At 40.4% G+C, this 14,474-nt stretch overlaps 1 protein-coding gene across 1 annotated transcript; it reads right to left on the bottom strand.

The window, feature by feature from the left end:
• Window positions 1-10,623: 10,623 nt before the first annotated feature.
• Window positions 10,624-13,880, bottom strand: LOC117430303 (frizzled-9). The gene has a single exon (XM_034050202.3). It carries the CDS (start codon window positions 13,071-13,073, stop codon window positions 11,322-11,324), a length of 1,752 nt encoding a protein of 583 aa, XP_033906093.2. The 5' UTR covers window positions 13,074-13,880; the 3' UTR covers window positions 10,624-11,321.
• Between the last annotated feature and the right edge of the window lie 594 nt (window positions 13,881-14,474).

The raw sequence follows: 14,474 nt of genomic DNA, 5'->3' as shown, positions 1-14,474 counted from the left end.
AATAGTGGAGTAATACTTTCCAAACTGTTTGGACTAGGCTGTGTAACAAGGCTTGTACAATAAGCATGTGGGAGGAGGAGGAGGGTATATTATAAGTGCTGGTGATTTTGGCTGTTAGAGTGCAGTTTTGTGGCCAGTGATTCCCCCCCACCTGGACCCCCTATCCTGCTCCCTCCAGCACAAAGCTGCCTCTGTCCACCCGCTCCTCTAGAGCAATGCCTCTTTGTCTGGGATACAGGCGGATGACGTGCCAAGACAGCATCCCTGGTTCCTTACAGCCAAAATTAAGTATTCTATGAAAAAGTGCCATTATTCCTCTCGGAAAGGACTCATCACAAAGTCTTCTTTCTAAATACACTTATGAGTAGTCATGTGTAAAATATTCATATTCATATTATTCACAGCAATATTTATGAATCCTTTGGAGCATATATTAAACTTTTAAACCTGATTTTTTGTTTTAGCGGGTTTTAAACAAGGTGGGCCTTCTTTTGAAAAAAGTGGAAAGGTTTTGAGGGGTATGTACAGTGCCTTGCGAAAGTATTCGGCCCCCTTGAACTTTGCGACCTTTTGCCACATTTCAGGCTTCAAACATAAAGATATGAAACTGTAATTTTTTGTGAAGAATCAACAACAAGTGGGACACAATCATGAAGTGGAACGAAATTTATTGGATATTTCAAACTTTTTTAACAAATAAAAAACTGAAAAATTGGGCGTGCAAAATTATTCAGCCCCCTTAAGTTAATACTTTGTTGCGCCACCTTTTGCTGCGATTACAGCTGTAAGTTGCTTGGGGTATGTCTCTATCAGTTTTGCACATCGAGAGACTGAAATTTTTGCCCATTCCTCCTTGCAAAACAGCTCGAGCTCAGTGAGGTTGGATGGAGAGCATTTGTGAACAGCAGTTTTCAGTTCTTTCCACAGATTCTCGATTGGATTCAGGTCTGGACTTTGACTTGGCCATTCTAACACCTGGATATGTTTATTTGTGAACCATTCCATTGTAGATTTTGCTTTATGTTTTGGATCATTGTCTTGTTGGAAGACAAATCTCCGTCCCAGTCTCAGGTCTTTTGCAGACTCCATCAGGTTTTCTTCCAGAATGGTCCTGTATTTGGCTCCATCCATCTTCCCATCAATTTTAACCATCTTCCCTGTCCCTGCTGAAGAAAAGCAGGCCCAAACCATGATGCTGCCACCACCATGTTTGACAGTGGGGATGGTGTGTTCAGGGTGATGAGCTGTGTTGCTTTTACGCCAAACATAACGTTTTGCATTGTTGCCAAAAAGTTCGATTTTGGTTTCATCTGACCAGAGCACCTTCTTCCACATGTTTGGTGTGTCTCCCAGGTGGCTTGTGGCAAACTGTAAACGACACTTTTTATGGATATCTTTAAGAAATGGCTTTCTTCTTGCCACTCTTCCATAAAGGCCAGATTTGTGCAGTATACGACTGATTGTTGTCCTATGGACAGAGTCTCCCACCTCAGCTGTAGATCTCTGCAGTTCATCCAGAGTGATCATGGGCCTCTTGGCTGCATCTCTGATCAGTCTTCTCCTTGTATGAGCTGAAAGTTTAGAGGGACGGCCAGGTCTTGGTAGATTTGCAGTGGTCTGATACTCCTTCCATTTCAATATTATCGCTTGCACAGTGCTCCTTGGGATGTTTAAAGCTTGGGAAATCTTTTTGTATCCAAATCCGGCTTTAAACTTCTCCACAACAATATCTCGGACCTGCCTGGTGTGTTCCTTGTTCTTCATGATGCTCTCTGTGCTTTAAACGGACCTCTGAGACTATCACAGTGCAGGTGCATTTATACGGAGACTTGATTACACACAGGTGGATTCTATTTATCATCATTAGTCATTTAGGTCAACATTGGATCATTCAGAGATCCTCACTGAACTTCTGGAGAGAGTTTGCTGCACTGAAAGTAAAGGGGCTGAATAATTTTGCACGCCCAATTTTTCAGTTTTTTATTTGTTAAAGAAGTTTGAAATATCCAATAAATTTCGTTCCACTTCATGATTGTGTCCCACTTGTTGTTGATTCTTCACAAAAAATTACAGTTTCATATCTTTATTTTTGAAGCCTGAAATGTGGCAAAAGGTCGCAAAGTTCAAGGGGGCCGAATACTTTCGCAAGGCACTGTAAGATTTATAACAACCAGCTGGGAAAAAATATAGCTTCTAATTTATATCGTTCCTATTTCTTTACTTCTCTCTGAAAGTGAGCTATTACACACGCTTCAATACATCCTATTCTTTCTTATTTTTTTTACCCTGAATCGTTTTTTATTGGCAATTTTAAAAAACATAAAGATCTGGATAGGAGCAAGGACATAAATAATAAAGAACACGGCAGAGGGTTCCACAGTTTGACTATTTTGACATACCGATGACATCACAATAGTATAAAGCAATCCCCATCCATTGCAGTGCCATGGTTCCAAATCCATCATGTTGCCATGACACTGGTCTGAAAACAGCACTCATTTGTGAGTGGTTAATTATTCATCAATTTATCTTTTTTTTTTTTAAATACTGTACACAGCTCGGGATGGAAAGGTAAAAGAACAAAGTCAATTGAGACACAACGGTAAACAAAAAAACAAAAGGGAAATATCTACTTAAAATGTATGAACTGGGATTTCTCTTTTTGCTCTGTTATTCTTTATTATTTTTTTTTATGGAATAAAGATTGATCAAATGATTGAGTGACATACAGGGGTTTGAATAGAAACCAGAACCACCTGCCAAAACGCTGTCAATGGGGTGTCGCAGCAGCCTGGACGGCACTGGAAGGTGTTTTAAATTGTTCTAAAATTCTAGAAGGAAAGGATCCAGGGTTATACAGGGTGTCACTTCAGAAGAGTCAGTTCCAAATCTGCGGATAACGGAACTCCTCGGAAACAGCGGAATTCGCAGTCTCCCACAGATTCACCATGTTCTGCAGCTACATCGTCATCATCATTATCATAAACAGACTGCTAAAGTGACCTGAAATATATAACTGAGTTGTTCGGTTCAGTTTGATTTAAAGAACAGATGTTTTGTCTCCTTCAAAAAGTCAGAGTTAATTAAAAACTGGAGTTAAGGCTTTGAAAATGTGGCCCATGTGATGTGATTGTGTAACTTATGGGACACCCTGTGTTACAGTGTTACGCTGAACATGGTGGGGGGACGCTGGCCCTTTAAATAAGGTGTATTCCTGCACAGGTATTAGCTACCTGTGGCGAGTTACTGGGAAGGAGAGGATGCAGAAATCTGCATAAAGCAAGTTGTAATGGATTATTTTTAAAGAAAAAATACTTCTTCAAAGATGTCAACTTCAAACACAGAAACATCTTCCAAGTCCATGAGAAAGTAATCAGGAGAGCATTCCTTTAAAGTCAGCACCAGAGGGGGTGCTTCAGAATCTGATCCGTGAGATCGGGAATTTGGGGGCAAAAAGAAGCTCTGTGTTCTGGGAGTGCTGGTAAGTGTGGAACTGAGAAATATCGGGGTCCTGGGTGCTGCTCACAGTCTGGGGGTGTCAACTGATGGGGGAAGAGAGCGGCATGTTTTTTTTTGTTACAATCTTTATATATATATATATATATATATATATATATATATATATATATATATATATATATATATATATATAGTACTGTGCAAAAGTGTGAAAAAATGCTGTAAAGTAAGAATGCTTTCAAAAATAGACATGTTAATAGATTATATTTATCAATTAACTAAATGCAAAGTGAGTGAACAGAAGAAAAATCTAAATCAAATCCATATTTGGTGTGACCACATGCTGTTTTGAAGGCAAAGGGTGGTCACACCAAATATTGATTTGATGTAGATTTTTCTTCTGTTCACTCACTTTGCATTTTGTTAATTGATAAATATAAACTATTAACATGTCTATTTTTGAAAGCATTCTTACTTTACAGCATTTTTTCACACCTGCCTAAAACTTTTGCACAGTACTGTATATATATATATATATATATATATGTATATACACATACATATACTGTAACGGAGCCTCACGGCTCAGGTTCATTTTCACCCTTGAAATCACAGACCCAGACACAAGATTGATGACTTTAGCGCTTGCACGCACTTTTAATAAAGCAAAATAAACAAAAATGAAAACAAACTCCTAACTCCATTCAGAGCACTTACTAAACATTGTTCGGGAATACCCTCACTATGAAACAGGGCTGTTTTCCTGTTAAAATAACAAGAACCACACAGCTTTACAATTAAACACGCTTTGCTTTGGAAAATTACATACAGTACCTTTTCTTCATTCGACACACAGTCGGGACTCTTCACACAGCCGAGACCCTGAAGAGACTGGCTGCTCTCCTTTAATACCCTGCACCTGGCTCTAATTTACAGTAATAGCCAGGTTTAACAATAAAATAATAATTAAATTAACAAACACACATTTTTGGCAGGGAGGATATTAACCCCCTCTGTGCTGTGCTACACATCCTCCCCCTCAAGTGCATAGCACTGATCGGCCGTAACAAGGCCACTTCCCTCCACCCTTAAAACACAACCACCCTCCCTCAAGTTCCATCTTTGCCCTCTTCCTTGGGCGAACCTGAAGGAGGGTCGGTTCCTCTTCCGGCACAGGGCTCCTCACCTCCTCCCACTTGTCTGTAGCCGACGATGGTACCTCTCGCTCCGTCGGCTGCCCCTCTCACTCCATCGGCTCCATCTCTTCCCAGCCACACCATTCTCTGCATCTCCGATTCCTCCGGTTTGGGAAACTCCTGTTCCGGCATCCCCTGCTTGCAGTTCGCTTCCTGATGTGCAGCAGTTGACTCCTCCAGCATCTTTATTAGTTCTGCGATTTCCTTATTTATTTTTATTTACTTTATTAAATCTGCGATCAAGTTTTCCGTGATAGATTGGAAGGCGTCTCCTTTTTCAAGTGTATCTGCAACTGATCCTTTATCATTCTTATTTGACGTCATTTGCAATTCTTGTTTCCTGTAAACTTTACCTTCCAGCGTATGCAGTGGCTTTGTTATAACTCTTTAATTATCATGCACAGCACCACTGAAAAGGGCAGAATCAGATAAAAAAAAGATCAAGACACTAGAGACGGAGTCTACACCTAAGAAACGCTCTTGAGCTGGTTAGCTATCGGCTACACTGTCCACACATCCACCTCCTGATTGCACGTGGCGGGCAGTTGCAACAGCAGACCTGGAGAACATCTCAACAGGAATGGGAGTCATAGTGCTTCAGCTGATCACTTAAAAGTACAAACCTGCTCTGCTCTGTGGACTGCTTGTGTTGCTGTGCTTGTGTGTGTGTTGGTGTCTGCCAGTCCCTTGACTGGGTGTGTTGCTGTGCTTGTGTGTGTGTTTCTGTGTGAGAGTTGGAAACACGGGGGGAGAGACCTGCCTGGATTAAGCACTCTTGTTTAGGCCCACACTCTTTATTGCAAAGACCCCTCTTCTGGGCCTGCAGGTTTTCAATAGGCTTTTCAAAGTGCTCATTTCCACATCAAAAACCCCAGGAAAGGGATAGCACCCGGGGGTGGGTAGTAATGAGGGGCTTTTTTTCTCTCTCTCTCTCTCTTCCGCTCGTTTTTTTTTGCCTTAAAAAAACGATCTCCTTTAATCAGCAGCCTTGGCAAACAGAGGCCCTTTCTTCAATCCAACAGACAATTACACAGATACTGTGTCTTGTCAGCTCTCAGCCACAGAAAGTCTGCTAGCGAAACAGCAGTTTCATCAGAGCGCCCATTCAATCAAGAAGGGTTTGTCAAGAGAAGGTGTGTTCAATCACTTGTCCCATCGGCTTTTTTCACATTCTTTCTATGGGACAGAAAAGAGGTCCACAACCTAAAATGATGCAGAACAGGAAATATTGCTTTAGACCGCTTTACTCCAAAGTGTAACCTTTTTGTGTGATCATTCTGTAGGGACATGCAAAACTAGAAAGAAACAAAGTTCAATGCCTCCTTCGCACACTCTCATTTCTGTAACATTAACACTGAACTGTCATCTTTAAAAACAAATAGGAGTTCATTAAAGACTGGAGTAAATGTTTGAGAATATAACTCACTGCTACAACCTATTAACAAACAAACAGCTATAGCTCTTAAATACATTTTGTAACATGAAAAAATGATTGTGAATGGTTATCACGTGCCAGTAAATAAAATGCTTAACGTTTTCAGTATGATAAAAATCAGAGATAGAAGAAGCTATCAGTCAGTTTGTTTATGCTAACAGTCAAAGTGGATTACATTAGCTGTGCAGAGCACGACTAAATTCCTGCGCTAGCAAATGCTTAGTTTGTCCTATCAGGCTAGCTGTGGGTGGACTGAACGTGAAAACAAGCATGAGTTAATTGAACTTTATTGTGGTTTACACATTTGGTTCATGTACAAAAAATGTTCTGGCTTAATGCTCCAAAACAAACATTGACTTTTTGAGTTAAATGTAATGGTGCTTTTAATCCAAACAAAGAGTGCTGCCAATAACAGGGCAATGTCTACAACCATAGTGTGCTGGCTGTGAAGAAAGCTTGCACTGCAGAGAAGCACAAGGTTCCTATAAGGTGCCTAAACACATTTCATATTTTGTGCATGAACATTATTTGGAAAATTAGCTATAGCTTTGGTAATAGGGTCCACTGTCATTTTTGGATGATTATAATTCATGTTGTTTTGGTATTAAATGCTGAGGAAGTCCAGTTTTGCTGGTGTGATTGGAATCTAGCTTTCCTGCTTTCAAGCTGCGCTATTCAAAAGCAGAATGTCACGCTGCTAAGCAGTTATCGTATGCTACTACGTGGTTATGTCGTTCTGGTGTGAAAACACAATACTCAATAAAGTTGCTATATGGAAGCACAGTAGACCCATTTTATTATGAATTGCACTATGCACAAAACAGTTACCACGTGTCATTCATTTGTCACACATTTTAATAAATAAAAACAGGCTGCGTTCACAGAATTGGAATTATTTTAATCACAACCCTTATAAACGTCTCCCATAATAAAAGCATAGCAAAGTGTAATAAAGCATAGTGAAAGCATGGGAAAGAATATCAAGGTTTGGTGAAGCATATTAATAAACACGGCAAACCAGGGTAAACTATGGTAACTACATTATTATTATTATTATTTATTTCTTAGCAGACGCCCTTATCCAGGGCGACTTACAATCGTATAACCATGGGAGAAGCAGGGGAACAAATACAGTGCAACGTTTTATAAGAGAAGGGCTGCGTTTTGAAGCTTGAATATAAATTCAGAGTTTTACGATTGAATCCTAATTGAACGTATTGAAGTTCTGGATTAAAAAAAATATCTTCTGTCAGGGCTAATCTATAATGCTGGGTTGTTATAAGAGTGCAACAACCACATTACCCTGAAAACTAAAATGAAGACAAATAAACGCACTGTTAGATTTTTTTTTGTCTCTTATTATATATACCTTTCATCAGGCTGAATAGCTGTGTAAGCAGCACTATGCCAACAGCATTGTATCCATTTACTTTGGCAGGTGTGAAGTTATGACTTGAAGAATTGTAAAGTAAATATGAGATCCATTAAGTGGCAGACTCCCTCTTTCCTATTGGTTGAAAATAAAAAAATTAGATGGTGCCAATCTCAGAAATTAAACATAATAACATATGAATGTGTTTAAATCTGCAATTTAGAGCAATATCTTGTCAATATCTTGTTTATTTTTTATTGGGATTAAGTTTAACCAAACAATATATTTATATATTGGGCTCCATTTTTAAAAAGGGAGAATAGACAAATAAATAGTCTCCAAAACACTTGAAATGGGTTTCATGAACTTGATTTCATTAATAAAATTGTACTTTATGAAAAACAATCATTAAACAGTCCTTATGAATAGGGTAAAAATGTTTTGAGTATAGGCATTAAAACAAACAGAATGAATACAGTTTAAAGTAATTTGATTTGTCAATAAACGCGTTTTGGTTTGAGGCCTCCCTTTGGAACCTCTATTGTATCACAGTTCTATAAACAGCCAGAGTATCAAACAACAGCAGCCTCGATACAATGGGCTCTATAGACCAGCCCTGATTCTACACAGAACTATAGGGGGCATGCATTAAGCCTTATATTAAGTCTTCTGGTTTTGTATTTAACCTATTAAATAGAAACCAATACTATAGTAATTGTAGGATTTTTGACAGAATCATAGTACACTCATATCGTCTCATCTGGTTCTTTCAAGTTTGTGCATATGTGTCACAAAACTAAAACAGATTTGTGTTCATTAAAAAAAAAATAACACGCTTTCATGTTTCCGTAGGCTACAGCGGTTTATAAAGGATACAAAGGCACATTTCTTTGTTTGTGTGGGGACACATTAAAACAGCGCCCCTTGTAGGCACAAACTCTCTACAAAGTACTTCACGAGAGAGGGGGGATGAGCCTTCACAAGAGAGGGGGAATGAGCTGCAGAATAGATACAACCAGGGGATTAGGGTACAAATGAATAATATACGTGGCTGGAGAAGACCTCTACTTCGTCTGAGAGGCTCCGGCACTGAGGGGGTTTTGAACCAGGCTATTGCCCACAATTATCTGTACACAATAACACCCCAGGCACCACTGAGAGCTTTTTTTTTTTTTTTTTTGCTAAGGCTTACAATTCATATGATTGTATTTAATTTTGTGAAAAGGTGTTCAATAAAATAAGTCCCACCAATTTTATTTTAACACAATAATATATTACATTTTCTAAAGCATCACAAGCAGACCACAAAAACACCAAGTCGACCTAGCAGCAATATAAAATAATAAAAACAGTAATTTGCTAGAGAATGCTATTTTCCAACTGTGAACAAATGTAGATACCGACCCAAACATTGGTTGTCAATACTAGGCTATTGTTCTGATGCATTGCCTAAAACTTTAAAATCCGAAGAACATGTATTACTTTGTTTTGGCACACGGTCCCTTCCTAAAAATGCTGTCACTTACACTCTTCAAAATAGCCAGAAACTTGAGATGGTAGGGAGCTACAGCAGCACATTTTATTTACAGCAGTTATTCCCACGACTCTAGGTTGTGGCTTGGCTATTTTTACACTGCGGCGGGGGAAAACATTTTCTGTTTAGTCTATGTTTATTTTAGCCACCAAATTCGCACAGCAGGTACGATACAATTGCAGAAACTAAAGCGCAAATGCATATAAAATAAAACATTAAAAAAACGGGTCGCAGCACGCACAGAGCTTCTAATTTTTAGTTATGAATTATTTTAAGACAGTTGGCCAAAAGAAGCAAGCCTAAATAGTCATTAATGTGTGATGTAAGCCAGAGGTTAAAACACAGACATAAACGGGTTTGAAAAGCTGATATCCCTAGGACCGCGGCTGCGCGTGACGGAGAATATGATACTAAACTGTCACCTATTTAAATACTGAAGACGTTTTAAAAAACATTATTCGGGTAGTTTCCATTTATTAACTTTTACACCCCCCCCCCCCCCCCCCCTTTTTTAAAGGATATATGCCAAATGTATTTAGGTTTGGAAAGTTTGTGCTTTCATTCAGCCCAGGTAACCAAGGCAACTAAGTGTGTCAGTGCCTTTTTTTTTTAGTTACAGAATCTGAATAATTTACAAATGTAATGACACATATAATTATATAAATACTGTATGTGTTCAATGTTAATTCAATGCGAATACTAAGAAAACACGTCAGCTTTAATTCGGCGAGATATGTACTTGAATGTTCTCTTAAGGCAGTTTAATTGTTATTACTAGGCAATTCAGCCAAGCTTATATTTATTTTAACAACAGCTAATAAAATAAATGCTTTTTTAAAAATGTATTTATGTAGGTATAGTACTGTTGGATACGATACCCTAAAGACATATTTGTACTGTAATGAAAGTGAACTCTAAAATAGACCATTTAACACGTTGTGTCCAAACAAGATTAGAAAAACAAGATTTATAATGAGGTAATCGACCCGTCCAGCAAACGATGTTTGTGCACACGGCTATACTGTTTATCGCGCTCAGGGCAATGCATCAATCTTGTGAATGGAGTTCTGTACACTTCATGAACAAAACCCCCTGCGGCTTACATGACGTTTCCATTCTGGTCGTGCACCGACAATTCCCAAATGCTGCACCTTTAACCTTAATACAGGTCGCTCAACACCAGCAACCGGTTCAATAAACAGATGTACTCGCATAGAGAATGGTTGGTCTTATTTATTTTGTATAGGCATCGTTTATCAGGACCTAGGCTGTCTTATGTTTTAATTTATATAATGGTCCAAAAAGCATGTTTCCTCGCTGTACACCAGTATGGTATAACACAGGAATTGTTTTTTTTATTACCATCTCTAATGATCTTTATTTTGGATTATTCTTTATGGTGTTTTTATTTTTGTAAAACATTTTTTTTTAAATCAATCTTTTACAAGAAGAGCAACTAACCATGAAATGTTGATTCAGAATATCGTGTGGAATTGGGAGAAAAAATTAGCTACAAATTAGCTACAAATGTATATTTGAGCCGCTGTGTCCGGTTTCTAAGTATAATCTGACTGACAACTAAGCATGGGATACCCGGCGGTAATAAAGTACACACTATCACAAAAGGTGAAAATATAGACATGTATTTTTATTAAAAAAGATACGGGTTTGATAAAGGCACATTCTTGTACACTACCCTCTAGTTAAGGCTATACAAGATTATTTTTCTATACAATACATACATACCATATACATACCATACACATACATACAGCGATATTAAACATCAAGGCAGATTCCAATTAAATATTTATACAATAAATAGACATGTACATTTAATTCATTTTAACCTTTCTATGCAATACTGCATAGGGGGAGGGGGTATATGTACCATGCAAACCACTGAGATACAACTACTACATGGTATATCTGTTTGTCCATTCAGGAGGTCCTACATTTGCATGAAAGTGGGCATTATTTACAAATCATGTTTCATGTTGCCTTTTTTTTTTTTTTTTGGACAGTCTCTAGTTTTGGCTGGTTTAAGTCTTTTACATTGTTGCCACAATCTGTCCTAAATCATTACAAGGTCCTTCTCCCCTATATCAGCCTCCCAGCTTCAGAACAAACAGCTTGCTGACATGCTTACTCTGAAAAGTGTGCAGTGCCAGGCTCTGCAACACATGCCAAATGCAGTCTGAGCTCAAGACTCCCTTTATTGTATTCCCTTGTTAGAATCTTAAAAAGGTCACTTAAAGGCCATTTTCCCAGCTTTGTCCACAAAGATACAAACAAAAACTTGAAAAAAAACCCAACAACAAAGCTTCAGACATGCGTGGGGCTGTCCAGGAAGGGGTCAGTTTTGCTCATGTGTAACACCACCGTGGGTGCTTTGTAATGGCAGTGGGTGCCGTTGCAGCTGACGCTGCTGCATGGCTTTCTGGTAGTCCTGACCGACAGCTTCCTGTTGCACAGGCCCTGCCAGGTCTGAAGGGTCTTGGAGCTCCAGACCCAAACACCGCTGGTGATGCCCACCACCAGGGACATGAAAATCTTGAGCATGAACACAGCCACGGTGGGTACAGACGCTTCCAAGGAGCAGTCGTCGCTGTTCCTTCCAGGAAAAGAGGTGCACTTATGATCCAAGGCTCTGAACTTCCAGTAATCCATGTTGAGCCTCTCATAGAAGTAGCAGATGATGACGCAGGTGGCAGGCACAGTGTAGAGGATTGAAAAGACACCAATCTTGACCATCAGCTTCTCCAGCTTCTCCGTGTTGGTCCCTTCGGTCTTCATGATTTTGCGGATATGGAACAGTGCCACGAAGCCAGTCAGGATGAAGGAGGTGCCGATGACCAGGTAGCAGGACAGCGGGATGAGGACGAAGCCGGTGAGGGCGTTGACGTCCATGCTGCCCACATAGCACAGGCCCGTCAGTTCGTCGCCAGCCACCTTTCTCATGGTGAGGATGACAATGGTCTTCATAGCTGGGATGCCCCAAGCCGCCATGTGGAAATAGCTGCTGTGTGCCTCGATGGCTTCATGGCCCCACTTCTTTCCCGCTGCCAGGAACCAGGTCAGGGTGAGGATGACCCACCAGATAGAGCTGGCCATGCCAAAGTAGTAGAGGATGAGGAAGACGATGGTGCAGCCAGTGCTTTCCAGCCCTTCCTGGATGACGTAGAGTTCCCCGTTCTCGCGGTCGCAAGCAATGTTCTCAGCACCGGCCACAGAGCGGATGATGAAGGCCACCGAGTAGACATTGTAGCACATGGACAGGAAGATGATGGGCCTCTCCGGGTACTGGAACCTGTGGGGGTCCAACAGGAAGGTCAGGACTGTGAAGGCGGTGGAGACGAAACACAGGGTGGACCAGACAGCCATCCAGATGAAGGCAAAATCCTTGTCCTCCCGGGACCAGAAGACGTCCACGGCAGACGAGCACCTGGGCGCGCAGGACCGGCTCTTCTCCACGTACTGGAACTTCTCCGGGTTCTCGCAGGAGCCCAGGCTGCCCGGCAAGCGCCCGTCCCCAGCCCCTGGCTGTCTGGGCCGGGGCGGCACCGGTAGCATGCCCTGCCCCTTCTGCGTCTCCCCCTTGGTGTCGTTCTCAGGGGCTTCCATGCACAGGGCGTTGGGGTCGTTCTTGGTGGGCAGCTTGGAGCAGTCCAGGGAGTCGGGCCACCCGAAGTTGAACTGCTCCATGATGGGGGCGCACTTCTGCCTGGCTTGCTCGCACATGGGTCTGCAGGCAGGAATGGAGGTGGATACCTGGTCCGTGCACATGGGGGCGTACAGCGAGCACAGGAAGAAGCGCAGGTGGACGTGGCAGCCGTACTCCACCAGGGGGGCGAACTCGTGCAGCTTGATGGCCGCCTCCTTCTGGTTCTCGTGCCGCATGTAGTTGGGCATCCTGGTCATGTTGTAGCCGATACCCTGGCACATGGGGATCTCGATAGGCTCACATTTAGCCTCCCTACCCCGCTCTATATCATAGGCCCCTATCTCCAGACTGGATCCTGCAATCATCAGCTGACACAGCAGAGAAATCGCTATCTTCAAATGAAAGCCTTCCATTGCTTTTTTTTTAAATTATTGAATAATGGTTTAAATGTTTTTCTTTAAAAAATGATATTCAATATACAGTATTGAAATGGTATTCAATGCACAGCATCAGTTTTAGTATTTTTTTCTGAATTCGATTTGGAATCTAATTTACTAATGTCAGTTCGTTTGCTTTTTCAATGTTAAAAGGAAAATAAAAATAAAAAATGGGTACTATTCCATTCACACTGGGGTCCCGGTTATATCGCAGTAAACAGCTCTGAGACTATGTCCCGTTCAATTTATAAGGCAATGTTGTAATCCGTCTGTGCTGGACCGAAAAAAAGGTTCCGCTTTTTTCAAACTTAAAAACAAAGTTCACCAGCACAGCTTCTTAGATCACTGTCCTCTTGAGTAACGTTTAACTCCTCCGCAAAAAAATCGCTTTTATTTATCTTGGATTGAAAGTCCGAAATGCGATTATTGAAAACAGAGTTAATTTGCGATGTTCACAATGACGTCCCGGTTGCTCAAAAAATATATGCTTTAGAAAAATGCAGACCCTTAAACACAAAACTGAAAAACAAGGGTTTATCTCTTAACTCTTACAAATTACAAGTTTTTAATTGCCGTTTCCTTTTTTTGATGGCGCAGAGCAACATGATCTGGTCTGAAATATCCGATATTGCTGTCGCATTTATCTTGCTGTCTATTTTTTTAGTATTTACACATAATATGTACCGGTAGTTTAAAAACTGCTGCCGTTCGCAAGAATGCAGTACTGTTCTTGAGTCGGTTTCTGATGGACTGAAGTTTCTCGCCTCAGTTCATTTAATCTCTCGCGTGGGGCTGGCACTCTGTTTGGAAACGCGTAGCTCCGCCCTCTCGCCCGAACACGCCGAGGGGGCGGCACGCACCTTAGGGACCGTCAACATTTTTCAATATTGGTGTTGCTTTTTCAATATTGGTGGTGCTAGGGATCGCTACAATCGTTTCAGATCGGTTACTACTGCAAGTTGGGAGTTTGTTGGTAATGAATGTTTTGTAACAGCAGTTTAAAATTCTAATTATTATTATTAATTTATTTTTTAAAGAACGACGCATAGTACTAAACTTTTAGGGTTTAAAATGTGTTACAATTAAGTAGTTTAACATCATTTTTATGATGGGAATTTCTAATTCGACTGCAAAGTCCTGAATACTGCGCTATATTATTATTATTATTATTATTATTATTATTATTATTATTATTATTATTATTATTATTATTTATTTATTTCTTAGCAGACGCCCTTATCCAGGGCGACTTACAATCGTAAGCAATATATACACAAAGCAGCGACTTTGGTTAGAATGCAGTGTATTGCCTTATTATGTAACTATAGCTTAACATGATGCGTTCCAGTGGAGTTAAGTTATATGCTTCGTAACAAA

This window comes from Acipenser ruthenus, chromosome 26 (assembly GCF_902713425.1).
Source record: "Acipenser ruthenus chromosome 26, fAciRut3.2 maternal haplotype, whole genome shotgun sequence".
Taxonomy (NCBI): Eukaryota; Metazoa; Chordata; class Actinopteri; order Acipenseriformes; family Acipenseridae; genus Acipenser; species Acipenser ruthenus.
Note: the sequence above shows the minus strand (reverse complement) of the source record. Positions and strands in the feature narration are given on the sequence as shown.